Genomic DNA, 21,067 nt, shown 5'->3' on the forward strand with positions numbered 1-21,067 from the left:
TGGGCAATAACATGAGCCACTTTGCTACACTCCCTAAGTCGAAGTTGGACTTCAAACAATCGTTTAGTAACGATCGTTAAACAATCCTCTTACATCAATTATTGGTATACACTTGTAAGTATGTGAAGCACACAAGAATAATCTTTGTGTTCAAGTTATACTTAATCTTTATAAACGATTAGATTGTGTGCATTTTGGACGATCATTAAGAACAAATATCTTATATCAACTAGGATACATGATGGTCATTGTGAAGCGAAACTAATATTGAAAACAGATGTCTTACAATTATTTTTAATACATTAATATTGTTGTTTAGGATGGTTGAAAACGCTTTATTCACTAATCCAACAATAAAGGGAAAGAAAACAGAAGAGCGAAGAAGGGCATTGACGCTTCTTCCTCCTCCCCATTTAAGTTTTTTTTGGGACTCATATAGAGAGAGAAAGGGATAACTAGTTAGTAAGTTAGTACAAAACTAATTTCTTGTGTGGGCTTACTCTACAATGTATGATATTATATGAACCGTTCATTATTCATATATTTATTTAGAGATCACTTCTACAAAAATTCACATCAACAAAAAAAATTGTTTTGTTATTTAACTATGATAAATTAAACAAATGAACACATTATTGCGATAAACAATGAAAAAATATTCACAATAAGAACAAAGTTGCTAAAAGATTTCAGATGTAGGTGAATTTTTGCAAAGATGATTTTTGAAAGAGGAGTTAATTATTATGATTATGTAATTGCATTATAGAGCAAATCAAAATAAGTGATTAGCATTGTATTAACTTATTAACCAATTAATGCTTAATCGGTAGTGATATATGGGTTTTACAGAACAAATTTATTACCTTTATTATTGATTAACATAACCGGTGGTTGTGCAATAGTTAAGAACAAAGTTTTTAATATTAATTTATTAAATATGCGAAGCGCACAAGCATATTCTTTGTGTTCATGTTAAGGGAACTTTGACCGACTTAAATTACAGAAGTACCCGATGCCGATGGTGACGTCGCTTTGACATCTGGGCTTGCAAGTGAGTATGTGGCTAGGGCTCCTTTGAAATGCATGAATAAACTGGAAAACGGCACAGACGTGTTTGTTGACTTCGGTTTGTACTGGTCATGTACACATATGGTCAGTTTTGATTTGATAAAAGAAACTTGCTAATGTTGAAAAAAAATAGTTTCCAACTTAGTACTATTTTCTAGGCATACTAGACTAAAAAAGAATTATAAAATAAGAATGAGATCAATTTTGAAAACTTGTTCCACTTACTTTTCTTTTTTTATACAAGAAATATTATATTTTGATATAATTTAAGAGAAGGGAGATTTGAACTCAAACGCAGTAGGTAGCACATTCGAACTAAAATAAGGATCGTTTATTGGCCACTATAGGGACTTTGAAAAAAGTACATTATGACTGTTTTTGAGCCTAACTTTCAAGTTATTGATTCTTTTTTTGAGTACAAGCGATTGGAAAGGGGGATTACACACAAATATTCATTGGGTACTTAGGGATTTTGAACCTCTGTCTATATGAGTGGAGGTAGAAGAGCTCAACCAACCGCGCTATACCATTTATAATTTATTTATTTTTGGTTTTGATAAAAACTACAGCATATATTTTTGTTTGGGCCTGGGCTTGGGCCTGTCTATATAGCTAGTATCTTTTCTTCTTCTTTTTTGCCTTCTATTACCGTATATGCTCAATATTCATTTGGTAATCAAATTAATATAAACAAAAAGGGACATATCACAAACAATTCTATCACATCTAGCATGAGAAGTTGAGAACTGATAAAAGGGCTGGAGGAGGAGTACCATTTTCTCACTCCCACAAATCCTTTCTTCTTTTTTTTCTCCCCTTTGCCATGACTTCCATCTTCGTGCATTACATGTGTAGGCTAGTATGATTTAGACCTAGCTAGGGTCGCTGTGGAGCAAGATGAACAGAAATATATATAGGCAAACATATATAATTAGGTAATTTTGTAGCAAACAAAACAGTGATTATTCCACAAACCAAGTTCATGCACACACCTTAATTATTACAAGTTTCACAAATTACTTAGCTTAATACGAAAGCTTCTACTATTACAAACCATGAAAGTTGATAGCACTTCCTGACAGATGAAGATATAGATGCATTACATTCTCTCCTGCAGATTTGGCTGAATAGGCTGAACACGAAAGGCAAACGGTATCTGGTTGTTGTAGTTCCCCAGCCTCTGACGATACCCATTTTCCAACTCTCTCACATTCTCTTCAATTTTCATCTCCTGTTTGTGCTACAAAAATTAAAACAAAATATCATATCATTTATATATGAAACTGATGAGTTTGCTGCAAGTATTATTTTCGTTAGTTTTTTTTTTCCTCAATGCATAAACAAATTTAAGATAAAAATAAGTGCAAATTCTGCAAATGCTAGTAATAAACCGTTCCCCTATTCTGAAAATTCCATCAATGTGGTTGACAGGGAAACAAATATTACAGGTGAAACCTAAGTAGTTGAACCATGCATGTATGATATGTGTTCAATATCTTGCACAATCAAATGAATAAATACACCAAAACTTCCATATATAGTATCATGCATGTATAAAATGGATATGTATCTATGATCATGTTAATCTATGGTCAACAACAATTGAATCAGGTTAACATTTCTCAATATATTGAACCAAGAACGGACATTGTTTGTGCACTGTGGCTAGGTGATCCGTGAGTTTTGTCCCTTTTTCTAGTAATGCGCATCATGTCTATAGATTGGAGTGGGTGAACTTTATTAGAGATGTGATCTATACGATGTGATAAAACTAGTTTTGTATTGTTTAAAACTGTTTGTGATGTGATTAACAGTGTAATTATATAAACCAAACCCTTTGCTTGATGCATGCTGTGCCTATGTACATATATGTGTGTGTGTGTGTATATATCCTGAATAGTTTTAACGATGAGTTTACCAGCTCATAAGTGAGGCGCTTATGCTCCTCTTCCAGTGCTCTTTCCTGAGACCAGCACAGAAACAAGGCAACAAGTTAGGCAAAAATAGCACATGATATCATATATATTATCATGCATTACTACTTCATGCCTATTGTTGTGACAATTTAAAAAGTAAATTTAAATATACTCAAGGTATTAATCATCATACATTTTCTCTGAGCATGTCGACGAACTTGGACTGTGACAAAAAGGCAACAAAAAATAACTAGTTAGAACCTTATATATATATATATAGTAGAATCTCTCACACAAGAAATTATATTATTGCACAAGACTTGCCTGCTTGTCCCGGTTACTTGCAAGGCCATTTTCAAGTGCATTCTCTAAGGCCATCAGCTCTTTGTGGGTCAAAGATGTGATATCTTCCCCCTTCAGATGCCTGCAACAACAATATATATACTTAAACATTTACCCAGAGAGAGAGAGAGAGAGAGAGAGAGAGAGAGAGAGAGAGGGAGGGAGTTGATGAGTGCAATTAAACTACCTGAGCTCGACTTGCATGCTGTCGTTGTCTTTCTTGACCCTATCCACTTCATTGCTGAGGTTCTGTCAGGAGTTTATTTTAATAATTTGTTGCAAAACCTTATAGTTAATTAGTTTAATTACTAGGAAAACAAAATAAAAACATTATAATTTAGTATTAAAAGAAATATAAAAACCCATGTAAAAGGGTCTATTTTCATATGCAGATCTGTTAGCAGAAAAGTGTGTATAATAAGCCGGTTTATATGCTTGTATCAGTCAAGGAACCAGAGGGTACAGAGAGAGATTTTATATGTATATTTATATCAAGAAAAGACGTTTCTTATATATTGTGAGACATGCTTATACATGCACTCAGTTGTTTGAATTTTTTGCAAAGAAAAGGAAGGGAGAGAAAAACATTTTATTACCAGATCTGTTCATGGATGCTACATTTCACATAGTTTCAGTTTTCTTTGTCAATAAAGAAGGATAGAAAAACTATCAGAGCCGGAGAAAGAGAGCAAGTAGTACATCCTATTTGTAGATCTGCTCATAGAAATCATACTTCATGTTTCTTGACATATTTTTAGCAAAGAAAAAATCATGCTAGTTTCCATCTGGCCCAAGGAAGAACCCAACAGATCTTTGATAGCAAAAAACACAAAAATGAAGAGAGAGAGAGAGAGAGAGAGAGAGAGAGAGAGAGAGAGAGAGAGAGAGAGTATCAAACCTCATGCTTTGCATCCCATAACTTCTTCCCAGCCTGGCCATGGTACTTGTCCAAGATATCAGTCACCCTTCACACCAAGAAGAAATTATATTCATAAAATATAAACAAAAAAAACCCTTTATTTCTTTTTTAATTTGAAGGAAACCCAGTAAATTAAAACGAAAAACCAAGAACCTAAAAAGCCAAAAAAGAAAAAAAAAACCATGAGCAGAAAAGCATGAGCTGCAGGTTCCTACGTGACTGAAGGGCTGCAGTATTCAACCATCTTTCCAGAGCTAGCAAAGATGACAAGTGAAACCTTAGCATCACATAGAACAGTGATTTCCTTGGCCTTCTTAATGATCCCATTCCTTCTCTTAGAGTAAGTGACCTGCCTGTTGCTTGAGTTCTCAATCCTCTTAATCTCAATCTTGCCCCTCCCCATATCTCTCAATTTTCGTTTTAGACTTATCTCTCTCTCTCTCTCTCTTCTCCTTTTTTTTCTTCTTCTTCTTCTTCTTCTTCTTTGCTTTGTGAAATGGGCAAGAGGAAAGAAGAGGAGATATATAATAGAAAAGAAGGTTCAAAAGAGAGTAAAGATGATCAGGAGAGCAATAGAGGGGCATTTCTATTCTGGGGTTGGAAGCTAAACAACTTTCATGTGGCACAGAAGTGAAGGGCTCGTTTATGGGTTGGTGACAAAGCCAAGCCAAGCCAACTGCTTTCTCTTTTCTTTTTTATGTTTTCTTTTGTTTTAATCTGTGATGTTAATTTTTGATTGATATTTGATATGTGATTGGCTTTGTTAGTTTTGTTGCACCTTGTTAACCACTGGTCTCTCTCTCTCCATGACTTTGCCTCACTCGATGTTTCAGTGACTGATTTTAACTCCAAGGTTTTTAGGGTTTCCTTAATATAGGCTTAATTAAGAGTGTGAAATGGGAAAGAAGACTCTAGGACTAGGCGATATGTGTGTTTGTATTAATTGATACGTAAATGTGCAATTTTGGGTCTTGAAGTTTGTGATGGTCTTGTCTAGGGTTTTAGTGATGGAGCTAAATGAGGATAATAATCAAATCTTAAATCTTAACCATCAAATCAAAATCAATATGTGTTTTTCCTCAGCAAGTAATACTGGGTTTCTAGGTGGTAAAGCCATGGAGCAAAGAGAAGGGGACAAAGTAAGTTTTATGTGCCCTGAATACGGAGAAAGGAAAATATGATATATTTTGGTACCTCCAAGTCAAAACAGTCAAGATCATTAAACAAGACATCTATCTGGGATTTGGTCTATTTTATATGGCCTATATACACAGCTAGCTCAGTGGTTCTATGGGAAGGTTGGGAATTGGGATATGTAAAAAAGTGTTACATTTGTGGTTTGAGTAAATATTACGAATTGCAGACATGGCTTATCAAGTTGGATAGATTGAAATTGGATGTGGTTTTTATTCTACAGTTGAGTTCGAATCCTTCTTCCCGTAATTTAGATTAGATTAAAGTAAAATATCGTTTGTAGCTTATCAAGTTGAATAGATTGAAATCGGGCTTACTCTCCATTCTACACCTAAGTTCGAATCCTTCTTCCTGTAATTTAGATTAGATTAAAGTAAAATATCATTAATATTACGAAAATAGTAAACTCAAACTTATTTGAATTGAATGAACTATTCTTACCACTTATCAAAAAGAAAAAGTAAAACTACTTTACCATCATACCTAGATTGTTTATCAAATTAGCAACTTACCCCCCAAAAAAGGAAAATTGTTTAATTAAGGAAAAAAGCTTTAAACATATAGCTAAAACTTTATCTTTACTCCTTCACATGAGGTGAGTGCATTGCACCCATATATACGAGAGTCGGAATGCATGACTCTAGCCCTTGTATAAATGAAATGCATATGTAACTTTAGTCAATATGCATCAAACCAAAACACATGGGGGAGAAAAATGAAACACATTGAAAGCTCACTCTAGCCAACGGCAGGCAAACGAGATTTGCAGATACAATACAACAGTCACTACATTGAAAAATAAAAATCAATTCTTATTAAGTTATGACTTATATGAATTAAGGCCTTAAATAGTTATAAACTATTAACTATTCACTACATGAGTATGTGGATTTGTGTTTATGTTTAAAATTAGGGTTTAATTTGTTTAGTGATATTTCTCGACACTTTATTTGGAGATGTCCCAATTTCAAACGACCTAAGACATCTTATAAAGATAAATTGTGGATTAGATTAGATAATTAAAAGAAAAGACGAAGACGACTCATCATCCACATATACAGTATAAACAAGGATTAGGAGAAAATCACCTTCACTACATACCATGTTAACAGTAAGAAAGGTTCAAACTTCCAACGGGCAACAGTGAGCTACCTATGACCATTCATGATAATAATATAGCGGTAGGTACCAACAAAATGATAAAAAGGGCATTTTTAAAATTATAAAAATTAATATATAACTATATATAGTTATGCTCTCATCTGGATGTCCGCAAATTTTTGCCATCCGAATGCCATTGTAAACGAAGAGAAAAGCATAAAGAGGTCGTAGAAAATACATGACATATACACGACAATAATATATGAATATCCACATATAGAAGAATTTCCATATATATTTGGAGTATCTTGGATTCCCTCTATATGGTACTAGACTACTAGAGAGGATCCTTTCCCCTGTTTGGCTTTCCTTGCGTTGACGGGCAAGAGTTGGGCCACGCCCCACTCAATCAATTGGTCTTAACTTTGCCCTTTATTTTAACCTGTTTGGCAACCACTTCTTTCTCATGCTGTCTAGGGTTTCTGTTAGTACGTATTTTACTGTTTGCTAATCGGTAAAATCCCATTGCTTCCACAATTACCATAGGTTTGAACATGTAAAATACAAATTCAACCTTCCAAATTGCTCAATTCGAACGTGCTACAATGAGTGTAGGTAGGTGTCAATCATTAATATAAATGGATCTTACAATGCATTAACGACTGACAATCACTCACACGCACGTAAGCAACTGCAGCTAGCATAACTATAATTATAATGCACAAAAAAACTGTAATTGTTAGTAATTTTTTGATAACAAATTTTAAGTGGCCTAGCTTGTGAATTTGAATTACAATCCTTGGTTTAAATATCTTTATAAAAAAATTCATTTGTAAAGAATTTGAAGTAGATTGTAGACCCATTTGTTGGACCGGATAAAAGGTGAGATTGGACTAAAATAGCATGCAGCAGAGTCCAGTTTGGGTGACTTGAAAAAGAAATCCAGTTCCGGCTGTCACGTTAAAACAGATGGGCTAGATTTTTACCCATGCCATTGCTTACTTGCAAGGGTTCTCTCCTCAAGCAAACAAACAAACAGAGTCTCCTTGTCTCTTTCTAGGCTGGTAGTCTCTTCTCACGAGATCGTTTAACTGCGAGCAGCTTTTATTCCATCCTGATGAGCAAACCAAAAATTCATTTAATACTGTTTGGGGATGCCAACCAACCCTAGTATTCTCATAATGTTTTTTTCAAAGTTAAGAAAAAAAGAACATTGGACTACTTCAACATTACAACAAGGTCAAGCTACATAAATGCTTACCTACACCACAAAGTAACTTTGATATTCTGCATCAACTCAACATTTATACTTACTTTACAAAATTTATAGCACAAGTGCTTGCCAAAATATCAGCAACAAGGACCTTCTCATATGGAGAGCATCATAAACTCAATATTATGTGCTCAGGATATAGCTAATATATCTTGAAAGTCCAACATCAACATATTTGCAGAGTCACCTCTAGGAATCCACATTTTGTTGCTCATGTGCCTTCATGATGTTATCTCTAAATTTTGCTGATGGACTAAAACCAATTTGAAACGCTGAAGTCCCGTAGCTTGCTAAGATGCCTCTCCATGTCCTGTCTGGTCTTCTTCCACTCTTCCCTCTCTATCACTGTGGTGGGATCATCCTTTTCACTCTGAAATGATGGACGAGAACAGTGATTCAGATGATGAATAACAAATAAAGTTGAAGAAACCAATTTGGATCGAAGTTGGTTACCCCATGAATTATTCTGAAGGAGTTGCCATTATCACGTATTACAAGCAGGTCATGCCTTCTATCTCTGCTTCTTCCCCCTGGAACACTGACCTGTAGAATGCATAACAACCATTGAAAGAGCATAAGAAACAATTTAAAACAAGGGGGTGCTACTCCCTGAAAGTAGGGAAAATACATAATATAAGATACATTTGATTTGACAGAGACTTTTGGTTTGATAGTCTCATACTTTGACTCATCTATGAAATATATGTAGGTGAAAATGGTAAGAATATAATGACTCTCATGGAAACATTCAAGATAAAACCAATGATGGAATAATTTATATCACAATTTCAGGATCACAGAATCAAACATAGAAAGAAAGAAAAAAACACAACAATATATGGATAAGTGATGTGAACTCCATGTCTGACACTTTTGAAACTCAAGTTTTGCAATTCAATTATGCCATGGGGTTGCCATAGAGATAGAAGGACCTCTATGTGCAAGCACCACGGTTCAATAAATCAGATTGTACGATGATATAATTACTGATGCATACTACACAGGCCATGCCAGGGTCATAGACTTACAGTATTACACCATATGTGGGGAAAGGAGGAACGCGGGAGGAGTCAAATATGAACTATAAGGCTCATATACAGTCACAGCATTATCAGACCAAAACAAAATAAAAAGATGCACAGCATTAGGGCAGAAAATAAAGAAAATGGAATTTTCTACATTTTGGTATCAGATGTAGTGAAAAATTCAAAGAGAACTATACATTTTATCTTAAAGACAAATCCCACTTGGTTTAGTCAAGGTCCAAGACATAAGACGTGAGAAACATGGGTCTCAAAAATTAAAATGTCCTCTACTGATTAATAATTTTGCCGGTATTCTTTTGTAAGGATCAAAAGTAAACTCCAATGACAAGAAAAACTTGTAACTAGTAAAAGACGCTGTCAATTTCTTAACAAACTCACATAAAGAAACGTGTAAGCAATATTATTCATCTAAGCTAAAAATCTACAATTTAAAGAAAGGAGCAGATTGTGATACCAAAGGAATTATACACTAAAAGAAGAATCTCAAATAACAACTTGGAATGCAAAACAGAAAAAGTAAAATTCTTACCAGAACTTTTGCTCTGCTAATAGATTTTGTTTTGGAATCAATCACATAAATCTCCTCAAAATCCAGAACAAAATCAGGGTCGCGCAACCTCCGGTTCCTGTAGTGCTTTGTCATGTAAACCTGAAACAAAAAAAGTAGCCTGGTGAATGATTGCTACTGCTAAAAAGAGACACCCATTTATCAAAGAAGACTAAAAACAGGAACACCATCCATTGGGAAAAAAACCCACCTATCTTAAAGAAGTTCAGTGCAACATTGACCACCAATTATCCTATCCTGTTGTTGTAATGTTAACTGCTACACTAGAACCATTTTTGCGCAATCAAATTGCAATTGTTTCCATTCTACTGTCCTACCGTCCTACCCATTACACAGTTGCACAAAATGAAATCAAATTCATAGTTCAATTCAATCAATACCTTTAAAACGTCCCGCTCAGACTTATACAATGGATCTCTAGGAGCATCAATTGGTGGCTCTGTCACATTGTAGCAGCTAAAATCACTCTTGGCACAGCGAATGTACTACAAATTTAAAGCAAGCAATGATTAAACAAAATGAACATCAAATTGGGCCTTAATAAATCATAATTAAGTGTACAAATTTAGAGTACCTTCTGAGGCATTGGAGCTAAAACCCTGGGAATTGCATAAACATCTGTGTCCGGAGGAGTAACATACATCTACATTAAGTATTTATAAGAAACTTAATTTTCTTACTGAAAATCAAATTAAAATCGAAAAAAATAAAGCAAAAATTACGCACCTCTCTGAAATCATAGACGTCGTTATCGGGATCGGGGGGCTTCCTTATGAAGAAATCGCAATCGAGCAAGCTAATCTTGTGAAACTCGTCTTCGTTAATCCGATAATCGACGACCATCTCTGAGTCCCAGCCTTGCGTAAACACAAAGCTCTTGCTCTGCACCATGGCGATGTCCTCTTCGCCGTTGGCGGCAGCAACGGCGGCTGCGGCGGCGGCGAGGGTGTCGTACTCAATGTCGAAGTCCTTCTTGTTGTCGACTTCCTCGAGCTCTTCGTCGTCCATGTCATAGTCATCGGGGCCTGCGCTATCACCGTCGCCGTCGTCGGCCCGGACGAGGAAGGATGGGGTGTTTGGGGACGGGGATAGGATTAGGCGGTGTTTGGGGAGGGGTTTGGGCTTGAGGGAGCGGAAGGGGAGGAGGGGGTGCGGACAGTGGAGGAGGAGGAGAGGGGTGCGTGTGGAGAGTGGTGGTGGAGAGAGGACGAGAGCGGTTGCTCTCATGGCTTTTGTGATTTTTCAAAGGTTTTGGATGAGGAAATGAAGATTGAAGATAACAGCGCGCGCTGCGTATCTAATTATCGCGGTATCAGCTTATCCGGTTTTGAATGTGATTCATAATATTGCATTATTATTTTTTTGTTAAACAAAAATTGAAGAGCTAACTAGTTAGTAATCTACTATCTATCTATCTATCTATATATATAAAGCAAAAGGCAGAGAATGGTGAAACATTCAAAATACCAGAAAATGCCCTTGGTTAATGCAAACATTAAGAATTAAAATTATTAATTAAATGAGGATAATATGGTAAATTCACAATTTTTCATATTAAAAAAATTAAAATTAAAAGAAAATTCAGATAATGAATCCTATTTTTATGGAACACAACTATACATTATCTTTTTGAATTCTAAAATAAAATAAAATATTTTTAAAAAAAAACCTCTCGCAGGCGCAGAAGCGCATGCAGAGAGGCTAGTTGGGTATAGTGCAAATTAGTTTATGTATATTCGAAGTTTTGTTTTTTGGGTACAGGAATAGTGAATATTTTATTTTTAAACTCTTCATTCATGAGTTGTTTTATTCAAATAAAAATTTATTTAGGCATTTGATGGTAAATATTTCATTGTTGCGAAAAACATTATCTTCATTTATTTATTTGAGTCACAATTTACGTGAGTGACAGCTTAAAAGTAAATAAGTGGCTCATTTGGGTAAAGTTGTACAAAAGTTATTGACTAGGACGCCAAGTATCTAGAATCGTGGCCCTAACATATTTGGTAAGTCAAACTGGATTGGATTATTTCAATTGTTGTTTGGTATGTTGGGGCTGAACTTATTACATTGGATAACAATATAACATATTTTGTATTACAAATCACATATAAATGGGCGTGACTCATAAATTTTCACTTTGACTCAACTCCAATTCATTTAAAGTCGAACCACCAAATGAGCCTCGTACCTTGACTTTGGACTTGAACTATATACCATCACTCAAAATCTGACTCTAAACATAGGCTTGAGGTTCATATATGAGATCCTATAATTTGGACCTTTGACCCAAACCTAGTATTGGGATAGTAGACTTATATTCGTGACCTAATACCTCGACCATGTCTCCTGGACTTGGGATTGAGGACCCAAACTTGGGGTCTTGAACGTTGGACCAAACATCATGCTTAATATGTCTAACTTAGTAGAAAAAAGATATTGACTTGTAGACCAGTGGTCTTATGTTCAAATTCTCATGACACTTTAAGTGTGTATGCTAAATAATGCGACAACAAGACAATTAAATTGTTATAATAATCTAGATAAAACGAAATGCATGGAAATGCATAATTTGCAAATCCAAAAACTCAAGATCCACATTAAACTTGTATGACTCGATTGCTTGTAGATACAAGAATTACATGCAAGCACGTGTGTTTGTGTTTTAAGGTTTTTACTCCGTTTTGGAGGTCAAATTGATCATTGAGTATAAACTAAACCAATCACCAATTGGGCTGGTTTAGTTTGAGGCCAAAATTGATTCAGTGTAAGTTATTTTAATTGATTGATTTATGTGTGGTTTGAGATGAAATTGAATTTAATTTAGATTACGCCGATTCATAGATATCAATTAGTTTTTAGTTTAGTAATATTATCTCGTCAACATTATGAGAGGACACAAATTTGACTGCTCATAGTTTAGTAATATTATCTCATCAAAATTATGAGAGAGCATAATTTAGTAATATTATCTCGTCAAAATTATGAGAGTAAACAAATTTGGCTGCCCATTCATTCAATGATTAAAAAAAAAAGAACTGAATATAAACCAATAAGATGCATCTCTGATTCAATGGATGAGATTTTTATCTATGATGTCTGATTCAATGGACCAGATGGAAAAACAAAAACTTGAAATAAACTGCCACCGTCAGCTCCACAGATACATATCAGAGTTCATAGTAGTTCATGCCGTTGTATTAAAATTATGAGCCGGGTTCGGATCCGGCCCGCAACATCTTTTACCCGTCCGATCCTCTTCCCTCCCTCTTTCGTTTTCTCGGAAAGGAAAGAAGGAGAAATTTTTTCCATGACCCAGTAGAGAAATTTCAGTTAAAATCCCTTCCCCGAAAAGATTCTCTCTGTCCCGCCCAATCTCCATTCTCCTGTCTCTCTCTCTCTCTAAATTCCCGTCTCCTTCTCTCTCTAGAGTCAATTTGCCCTCTAGGGCTTACCTGGTCCCCAATGTTTCTCCAATCTTAATTATCGAATCGTCGATCCGAATACCCTAGAATTATCGACCGGGTTCGTCAGTTCAATGGAGGAAGAGAAGGGCGGCGGCGAATCGTCGAGGGCTTCGTCCAAGTTTGTGAAAGCCGGTGACCGGCAAATGTTCACAGTGGAGCTCCGACCCGGGGAGACCACCATAGTCTCCTGGAAGAAGCTCCTGAAAGATACGAACAAGGTCAATGGGCCGTCTACCAGTTCTGCTCCTGAGCCTCCTCCCGCCAACGCTCACCCAGCTCTCGAGTCTCGTATAGCTCCGGTGAGACCCTCCAATTCAAAAGAAAGAAAGAGAAAGTTGGTACTTTTGTGAATTGTTCATTGTTTTCATGTCGGTTCGTATTTGGGTTTGTGTTGTTTTTTTCTGTTTGTAATGCAATTAAGATTTGCTCATTAGCTGCAGTTTATGTAATTTGGTTTTTTGGTAGAACTTCAGTGCATTTGTGAAAATGGTTTGCAGGACTATTTTTAGAATGACTTGCTCTTTCTAGTTATGTACTTTGCAGTTGTAAGTTGTAACTTCTATTTGTGGATGCGTAGTTGGTCCTTTGGTTACTCAAAAACTCATGGTTTGTTTTCAGAATAGAGTAGAAATTTAAGCTGGGAATGAAGGATGAATGCAATGCATTTTTCATAATCAAGATTATCATTTACATTGGGCATTATTTCAGCGGACTCAAGTCCATATCATGACTGTCTATCAGATTATAATGGAAAAGGGTTGAGTGTTTATCATGATTTTATGTCTAAAAGATATGCACAGTATGAATTTGTCCCCCTCAACGTCCCTTTTGTACCATGCACTATGATGATTTTTCTTAGTTCAATTGTGCTTCACATTTTTCAGGTACAACAACTGTCAGGAGATGAAGTGAAAGATGAAGCTGCGCCACATCGTTTTAGCGCTGTAATTGAGAAGATTGAACGCCTCTATATGGTAGCTCTTATTTATTAATATGTCACTTTTTGGTTTTTGTTATCAAGCAGATTTTCTTGTTTAAATAAAAAATGTGTTATATTTATTACAACTCCGTTTCATTGAATGTCTCAGGGTAAAGATAGTAGTGATGATGAAGATCTAAATGATATTCCTGATGACGATCAGTATGATACAGAAGACTCTTTTATTGATGATGCTGAGTTGGTAGGTGCCTTTATTCATAAATCTTATTGTTATATATTTGTGTTGGCCATTGTACTGATTTAATTGGTGGCATTCTTCTTGTTGAACGAACGTTATTTTATATTTATGGCTTTGCAAATGCTCCTTCATTATGTGTTGTGCAGGATGAGTATTTTGAAGTTGACAATTCAGCAATAAAACATGATGGATTCTTTGTTAACAGGGGGAAACTGGAACGCATGTAAGTTTCCTTCAATCATTTACCTGATTGTAGTTATGTATATTGTTTTTTTCTTAACTGCATAGTCTATACATACAAGAGTTTGTACTTTATTCACTGAATTTTCTTCATTTATTTGGAACCCAACAAGGTCATATTAATATTTCCTTTCAAGTGGCCACCATGATTCATGGATGGCCCTTGGAAGTCTAGACCTTAACAAGGTTTATCTTTTGAGTACATAAAAGTGATGGTAAAATAAAACCATAGGTGTTATTTGACAGAACAGATGGAATGTCAAATGTTCTCTTCCTTGATCTACTTGTGATTACTGGCTATAGACGTGTGGAATTTTATATGGACTGTATGTTGTGTGTTTTGGTAGGGATTTGAAGGCATAGATTTTTTTCAAACACTAGAATTTTCTCTGTCTCTTTTCCTGGTTGATCAGTGGTATCAGCCGTTTCTATTTGACCCGTATGCTTGTGTTTAAATAATTTGAACATGAGAAGATATGCTTGGTGTTTGCTACGTAATACATCAATGGAGGAATTGAGTTTGCCTAATGATTGAAATCAATTTCAGTTTCATACTTAGGTTTTCGACATTGTGGTGTTTTATTAGTTAAATTTTGACATTTACTTCATTTATTGAATTTTTCGTCCTTAGTAGCGTACCTGCTGCATTACCTAACCAACAACCAAAGAAAAGGCGAAGAAAAGAGGTAAAGGGTCCTGGTGAAAATGATGATAGTCATGTGCCAAATAAACACGCAAAAGTTGGTAAGACAGCCTCAGCAAAGATTACATCGACACTTGTGAAGAACTCATCTGCTCCCATTCAAACCGTCACTGTACCCACTGAACACTCTGAAGATGTGAAATTTCAGAACCAGTTGAATGTTTGTGGACTTTCATCCACAAAGAAGTCTACTGATTCCAAAACAATTCTGGATCCTTCTCTTCTGAAAGTTTCTGAGGGAGATGCTGCTGCACTGCAAGCGGAGGTGAAGGATATGGATAAGCAGAAGACAGGAGTCCTGCTGTCAAAGGACCCAAGTAACAGATTTAAAGATGCAGGTGGATCCTCTGATGGTTCATATCAGAAATACCATGAGAAAAGTGCTTACGCGCAAACCAAACCCCAATCTGGGAGACCATCTAGCAATGCTGATGAGATGGAAACAGTTCGAGCCAGAGAGAAAAATGGGGTTTGTGAAATTCCAGACCTTAATCTCACTGACGGAAAGTACGCTGTTCCAACAACAGTGAGTAATATTATATATTGATCATTTTATTGTTATTGTTATTAGATACCTGATAAAATGCGCTAGAAATATGTCAAGGGGTGTAAGATGAGTACACTAGTAGAAATCTAAAGAGGAGATAAAAGAAACTGGAGGAAGTTTTGCTATCGATCTCCTTTGAAGTGCATATTGATGGAAGTGATATTTTCCATTAGGTCAAGTAGCAAAAAGGTTCATTTCAGTTATTGCCTTTTGCCAATTGCTAAATTTCTAGAGAGGGTTGACATAGGTTGCTTGCTGCTTCATGCTCTAATCATTCTGTAAGATTTGAGTTTGCTTCCAATTATGTGTCCTCTCATTTTTGTTTAATTTTATTTTTCAAAAAAATGTTAAACAGTTTGTAAGGGGCACCCCAAGTACACAAGATGTGTGCAAGAGAGACTGCTTTGACTGTGGAAATAAAAAAGATGAAAAATAATGGCAGAATCCTTTTTCCTCACAATTGATAGACCTTAACCATGAGGGTTGCACATAAAAGACTTTTTTTTATAGGTCAAGTTTCTTTAAAAAGGCAAGAACAAGATCCTAATCATGATTTGCATTTATATCCCAAGATAAAACGAAAAATATAGTGAGGCACGTGAGGCATGAGCTTTGCGTTTTTAGTTTATTTGGAAGAGGTGGATATGTGTTTGGTCATGTTTGCTTCAAGCTTGCATTCAAGGCTTCATTGTGATCCATATATCCTGAATCCAGGGTCTGTAAATACAGGTGTTTAAACTTACAGGTATTCAGATGTTGAACATTTATAGTCTTGTTTATTCAAGGGTATTAGATTGAGGTTGTCCTTAAGGTTGTCTTTGTCACCAGTGGATCAGCATCTGCATATTTTCCTAACTTACTTTTTTTCTTCTCAATGATGGTAGTTTTGATTTTGAACATTAACATTTTGCAGAAACCTTCACATGGGCACAAAAGGGATAGTTCTAGTGTAAGGTCAAAAAGTTCAATGCTTGAAAAGGCTATTACGGATTTAGAGAAGATGGTTGCAGAATGTAAGTTATTCATCCTTTGAATTTTTGTCTTCTTCTTTTGTTTTAAATGATATTTTGGGTTTGTTCCAGTTCCCTCTCTATGCTTTGTAGATGATGATTTGAGGAAGCTCCTTGCAAATAATCTGTTCTTCTGTTTACAATTACAGCTAGGCCACCTGCTGCGGATAATCAAGACGCAGATAATTTATCCCAAGCAATTAAAAGGAGATTGCCTAGAGAAATAAAGGCGAAACTTGCTAAAGTTGCTAGATTAGCGGTATTCTGAAAAGCCATTTTGATTGTAACTGTTTAACTCTTGGTGTTGTGGTTTATTTAAATCATCGTATTCACAAACTTGAATGCATATTCACATCTCAACTTGAAACCTGTAATAAGTTTAAATATAAATGCTCTTTTTGTTGCAGCAGGCTAGCCATGGGAAAATAACGAAAGAGTTACTCAACCGGCTTATGAATATCCTTGGTCACTTAATACAACTCAGAACATTAAAGGTATCACAATTCATTTTGAAGAAAAGCTTTAGCCTTTCTATACCTGCTCCTTAAATTTTAAATTGTGAACTATATATAATTTAAGGTGCAGGACCTAAGCTCAAAATTATGCTTGCTAATTGTTCTGGAACTTAGTGACAAAGAATGCTGCAATTCGACAAATATATGAACCCTTCATACTTTTTCTGTCACTTTATCTTTGAGCACTGGCTCTTGTATCAGTTGAGGAAAGCTTTTGGATAATTTATGTGGTTTGTATAAATTACTTTTTATACAATACTTGGATTGTATTTCAGTCTTACCGTTGGTATATTTTGTTTGGGTTATGAGTTAAACGGTAATTTACTATAATTACTGGCTCTTTACTTTGATGTGAATAATTTTTTAATAACCGGTAAGTGGTAGAATGATTTCCTTTAATGTAAATGATGTTTTTATGTTAACTATGGATGAATAAATGCAGTTGTTATCATGAATAAGATATGACATATAACACAGTAACACTGCTCTAGAGGGTTGTTATTTCTCTTGGCTGTTAAGTATCTAGACTTTTTGTTTATGAAAAACATTGCTAGGCTATTTATGGTTGTGCAATGTGTTTTTCCTGTAGAGAAACTTGAAGGTCATGATTAGTATGGGTCTTTCAGCAAAAAAGGAGAAAGATGACAGGTTTCAACAGATAAAGAGGGAAGTCATAGATATGATTAAGATAAAGGCACCATCTTTGGAGTCCAAGGTATGTGTAGCAGGGCCTTAGTGAGGTGTGGTGTTTTAAGTGCTATGTCTTTTTTGTTTTGTAGAAGTGATTTACAAAACTGGAATAATCATATTGACTATCATCATTGTTAAAAAGATATTGGTATCCAGATAATACGAAGTCATGATTTGGCATCCTATTTGTCATTTTCCCTAGTAAATCAGCGGCCATTATGTCTTTCAGTTTGCTACATCTGTTCAATTAGTATTCCCCTTGTTCTCATGGATCATCCAGCTTGCTTTCTCTTGATATTTCTGTCAATAATTTTGTTGCTCTTGACCACCATCTTTTGTTTTCATGGGGCATTTGCTTATGCTAGTTCATGAGACAGGGCCTCTTTCTTTACATTCCTTATGTTGACCTGGTTTCCCCAGCTTTCTTTCCATTGCTGGTTGTTCGCTTGTCTTTGTCACTTTTGACCAAGTCATCTTACATTACTTGCTCTCGATTTGATTATTTATTTATTTTACTTTATATCTTTTTAACCATCCTTTCTTCATTGTTACTTCCCTATCTTTGCTGCAAATGGAATAGTGGTTTTTTCAGTAACTCATGTTTTAAGTACTGCCTTCTGTGGAAGATATTTCATATTTGTTCTGTTGCGAGAAGATTCTGAACCATTTATTTTATTTTTCCATTTCCCCCACGTGATGCTTGCACCATGTCATAATGGAAAGAGTAATAAGAATAACCTTTGTATGTGGCTCTAATGCAAAGTGCATGATATGTTTTCAGGCATTGCAACAACAATCTGGAGCATCAGATGATTTTCAAGAAATTTCCTCTGGAGCCAAAGAACTTTCTAAAAGAAAATTTAGCATGGATGCTGCACTGGAGGATAAGATTTGTGACCTCTATGACCTTTTTGTTGATGTACTGACTCAAGCTTGCAAATTCCATCATTGAAAATTTTATTCCTTTATTTTGCAGATAACTTCCTTTATTATTGTCTGATTCCCTGGTCTTTATTTCTTGGTTATAGGGGCTGGATGAAGATGCAGGTCCCCAAATAAGAAAGCTCTATGCTGAGGTACTTCACCTTTTTCACTGTTTTCCCCCTGTTTTATGGTTTGTGTTGCACGGCTCTCTTGTAGCTTCCAACATGTTCTGTTTAAAGTTTCTGTACGAACTGCAATGTAACATGACAGCAGTAGATCTAGGATTTGATGCTTCTTACCACTGTACTGGGGTTTTGCAGTTCAATTTTTGGTTGTTTCACTTAAATGCTTGAATTTGAACTACGAGTGCCTATTCTCTTTCCCTTCTCTGTACCCTTTTTTTTGTTTGCGAATTCATTGTTTTGAACAACTGTAATATTTTCTTTCACAAAGAGAAGGTGTAATATCTGAATTCATCATAGCAACTTTCAACCAGTAACGGTACATCTCTGAAAGTGTTCTTTTAGAAGCTTTTGTAATCACCTAAATGTATGAAGCTTTCCTGACTTATTTAGTCTTCATATGATTCAGCTAGCAGGATTGTGGCCAAATGGTTTCATGGACAACCATGGGATCAAACGTGCAATTTGTCGGTCAAAAGAAAGACGGAGGGAGCGATACGGCCGAAATAAAGTATGTAAAGTTGCGAACTCCTTCAACCCAAAAACATAGTGATTTTCATGATTGTTGTGGACATTGAAGTTACCCAACTTGTATGGGATGAAGTTGATCATATAACCATTTTATGGTCTGGATATTTGATGAGCCAATGTTAACATGTCAGTCTGCTGGGTTCTGCTCTATCTAAACATACGGGTTTCAATTCCATGCATGATCTGATATAAATTTGAAGGTAGTAGTAGTTCTTTATGTTGATTTACATCTGGACAATTTCTTTGTTGAATTTTTTCTACAGGATCAGGAGAAAATGAGGAGGAAAAAGATGTTGGCACCAAGAACAGAGGAGACCGTTCGAGTTGAGGCGAGTTCAATTGCCCAGCAACAATATATGCGAGAGAGATTGGCAACTGAACCTAGCAGTCATAGTCTGACAAACAAGGCGGTATCTGGTACAGCAGCAGCTGTGCGGACACCCAGTCCAATAAATGGTCCCAGCTTCGACAGGCTTAAACAAGAGAAACTGAAGGGAAGTTCAAGCAGTTCCCCAGACGATGCGAGGGTAGGTGATGGTGCATTGACAAAGAAGAAGGCGAAGAGGAAGCCAGAACAGGAGTTGGATGAAACTCGTATCCGGCCGGAGAAATTACCTTCCCAACAGGGGGAGGAAAGGCACAAGTCCTTAAAGCAGGCTGCTGGTCTGCCCCATAAATCAAACCTCCAGTCGACAGTCCTTCCAAGTGTGGAGCAGTCTAGCTGACATAAATATAGCCTAATTAGAAAGTTTTACAACATTAGAGTTGTTGTGTAACGAAGTCTTTTTTTTTTTTCTTCTTCTGTTTTTTTGGGTTATTTCTTCTTTGGTTGGGCTTCATTCATTCTGATCTACCGATCGTTGCCATTTTTGTAATTATCAACAAATGTTACTGCATGGTGCCCTATGGATCAGAGATTTAACTTTAAATAGATAGCAAAAAGCTGTAATTTTCTTGTGCAATGTAGTTTTTTATTCTTCTTTTCCCCTCTGCTCACCTCGCCTAGTTGCTTTGGCAATTTGATAATCGAATTGTGTCGTGTTCAGGTCATATCTTACCAAATTGGTAGACTATTAATTAACTCTAATCTGGATTTACATTTTTTTGTTAATTTTGCTGCGTTGTCTCTCTCTTTCAGGTTGATTTTATATAATCTGAACAGGAAACATAGTTTTAGAATATTTTTTTCTGGATGAATCTCTATTTAACAGAAAATCACTATTTAAACGTACGTTTACGTAACTATGTAACCCCACAGGCTATAGACTTTTATTTTTGGTCTTGAAAGTTTCTCATTTTCACTTAGGTCCTGTAAGTCCAGGCATAGGAAATGGTTGTCTGGCACATAGGAAAGTAGGGGGAGAAAATGAAGCCCTCCTCTTAACTTGGGTTTTGTTTTTCCTCCTCATGGGAAAGTTTGGGAAAATGAGCCAACATTTAATGCACAATTTTCATGACTATTTTGTCTCTATGAACAATTTATAATTACAGCTTATCATTAAATGCATTCTTTTTTTTATTTGATTTAATATGAGTATAATTGGAAAATTATACAAACTTTGTTTTCCATTCCTACTCAAAATAAACATGGGAAAGGAAACAAAGTGAAATCTTCCGGTTACTTTCCCAATATTACCAAACATGGGAAATGAA

At 35.7% G+C, this 21,067-nt stretch overlaps 3 protein-coding genes across 7 annotated transcripts; 1 reads left to right on the forward strand and 2 right to left on the reverse strand.

The window, feature by feature from the left end:
* Nucleotides 1,979–4,756, reverse strand: LOC18788454 (floral homeotic protein PMADS 2). The gene is made up of 7 exons (XM_020554792.1): nt 4,461–4,756; nt 4,225–4,291; nt 3,514–3,575; nt 3,309–3,408; nt 3,178–3,207; nt 2,987–3,031; nt 1,979–2,308 (listed from the first exon to the last, which is right to left on the reverse strand). Exons 1-7 carry the CDS (start codon nt 4,646–4,648, stop codon nt 2,168–2,170), a joined length of 633 nt encoding a protein of 210 aa, XP_020410381.1. The 5' UTR covers nt 4,649–4,756; the 3' UTR covers nt 1,979–2,167.
* Nucleotides 7,407–10,800, reverse strand: LOC18790112. Of its 2 annotated transcripts, XR_002269902.1 has the most exons (7): nt 10,154–10,800; nt 10,002–10,070; nt 9,808–9,912; nt 9,389–9,508; nt 8,267–8,356; nt 7,802–8,183; nt 7,407–7,654 (listed from the first exon to the last, which is right to left on the reverse strand). XR_002269902.1 is itself a non-coding variant. In XM_020555751.1 (6 exons), the coding sequence occupies exons 1-6, from the start codon at nt 10,652–10,654 to the stop codon at nt 8,067–8,069; spliced, it is 1,002 nt and encodes a 333-aa protein (XP_020411340.1). In that variant the 5' UTR covers nt 10,655–10,800; the 3' UTR covers nt 7,664–8,066. The 2 variants fall into 2 exon arrangements, 1 of the variants encoding a protein (XP_020411340.1); XM_020555751.1 differs by lacking the exon at nt 7,407–7,654 and having other exon boundaries at nt 7,664–8,183.
* Nucleotides 12,494–20,400, forward strand: LOC18789629 (ubinuclein-1). 4 transcript variants are annotated; one of them, XM_020554150.1, is made up of 13 exons: nt 12,494–13,193; nt 13,779–13,868; nt 13,983–14,075; nt 14,219–14,295; nt 14,944–15,541; nt 16,476–16,575; nt 16,722–16,831; nt 16,980–17,066; nt 17,677–17,802; nt 18,559–18,696; nt 18,806–18,853; nt 19,293–19,394; nt 19,678–20,400. In XM_020554150.1, the coding sequence occupies exons 1-13, from the start codon at nt 12,966–12,968 to the stop codon at nt 20,137–20,139; spliced, it is 2,259 nt and encodes a 752-aa protein (XP_020409739.1). In that variant the 5' UTR covers nt 12,494–12,965; the 3' UTR covers nt 20,140–20,400. The 4 variants fall into 4 exon arrangements, with proteins under 4 accessions (XP_020409739.1, XP_007226993.1, XP_020409740.1 ...); XM_007226931.2 differs by having other exon boundaries at nt 16,983–17,066; XM_020554151.1 differs by having other exon boundaries at nt 14,947–15,541.

This window comes from Prunus persica, chromosome G1 (genome assembly GCF_000346465.2).
Source record: "Prunus persica cultivar Lovell chromosome G1, Prunus_persica_NCBIv2, whole genome shotgun sequence".
NCBI lineage: Eukaryota > Viridiplantae > Streptophyta > Magnoliopsida > Rosales > Rosaceae > Prunus > Prunus persica.

What these genes read in the sequence shown, in the direction of transcription:
- LOC18788454 (XM_020554792.1), bottom strand. Translation starts at nt 4,648, where the DNA reads ATGGGGAGGGGCAAGATTGAGATTAAGAGGATTGAGAACTCAAGCAAC. An exon ending in TATGGGATGCAAAGCATGAG is followed by an intron (nt 3,576 to 4,224) that starts GTTTGATACTCT and finishes AACTCCTGACAG; the next exon opens with AACCTCAGCAATGAAGTGGA. An exon ending in TCGACATGCTCAGAGAAAAT is followed by an intron (nt 3,032 to 3,177) that starts GTATGATGATTA and finishes TGCTGGTCTCAG; the next exon opens with GAAAGAGCACTGGAAGAGGA.
- LOC18790112 (XM_020555751.1), bottom strand. Translation starts at nt 10,654, where the DNA reads ATGAGAGCAACCGCTCTCGTCCTCTCTCCACCACCACTCTCCACACGC. An exon ending in TAGCTCCAATGCCTCAGAAG is followed by an intron (nt 9,913 to 10,001) that starts GTACTCTAAATT and finishes TTAAATTTGTAG; the next exon opens with TACATTCGCTGTGCCAAGAG. An exon ending in CTGAGCGGGACGTTTTAAAG is followed by an intron (nt 9,509 to 9,807) that starts GTATTGATTGAA and finishes TTTTTGTTTCAG; the next exon opens with GTTTACATGACAAAGCACTA.
- LOC18789629 (XM_020554150.1), top strand. Translation starts at nt 12,966, where the DNA reads ATGGAGGAAGAGAAGGGCGGCGGCGAATCGTCGAGGGCTTCGTCCAAG. An exon ending in TCGAGTCTCGTATAGCTCCG is followed by an intron (nt 13,194 to 13,778) that starts GTGAGACCCTCC and finishes CACATTTTTCAG; the next exon opens with GTACAACAACTGTCAGGAGA. An exon ending in TACAACTCAGAACATTAAAG is followed by an intron (nt 17,067 to 17,676) that starts GTATCACAATTC and finishes TTTTTCCTGTAG; the next exon opens with AGAAACTTGAAGGTCATGAT.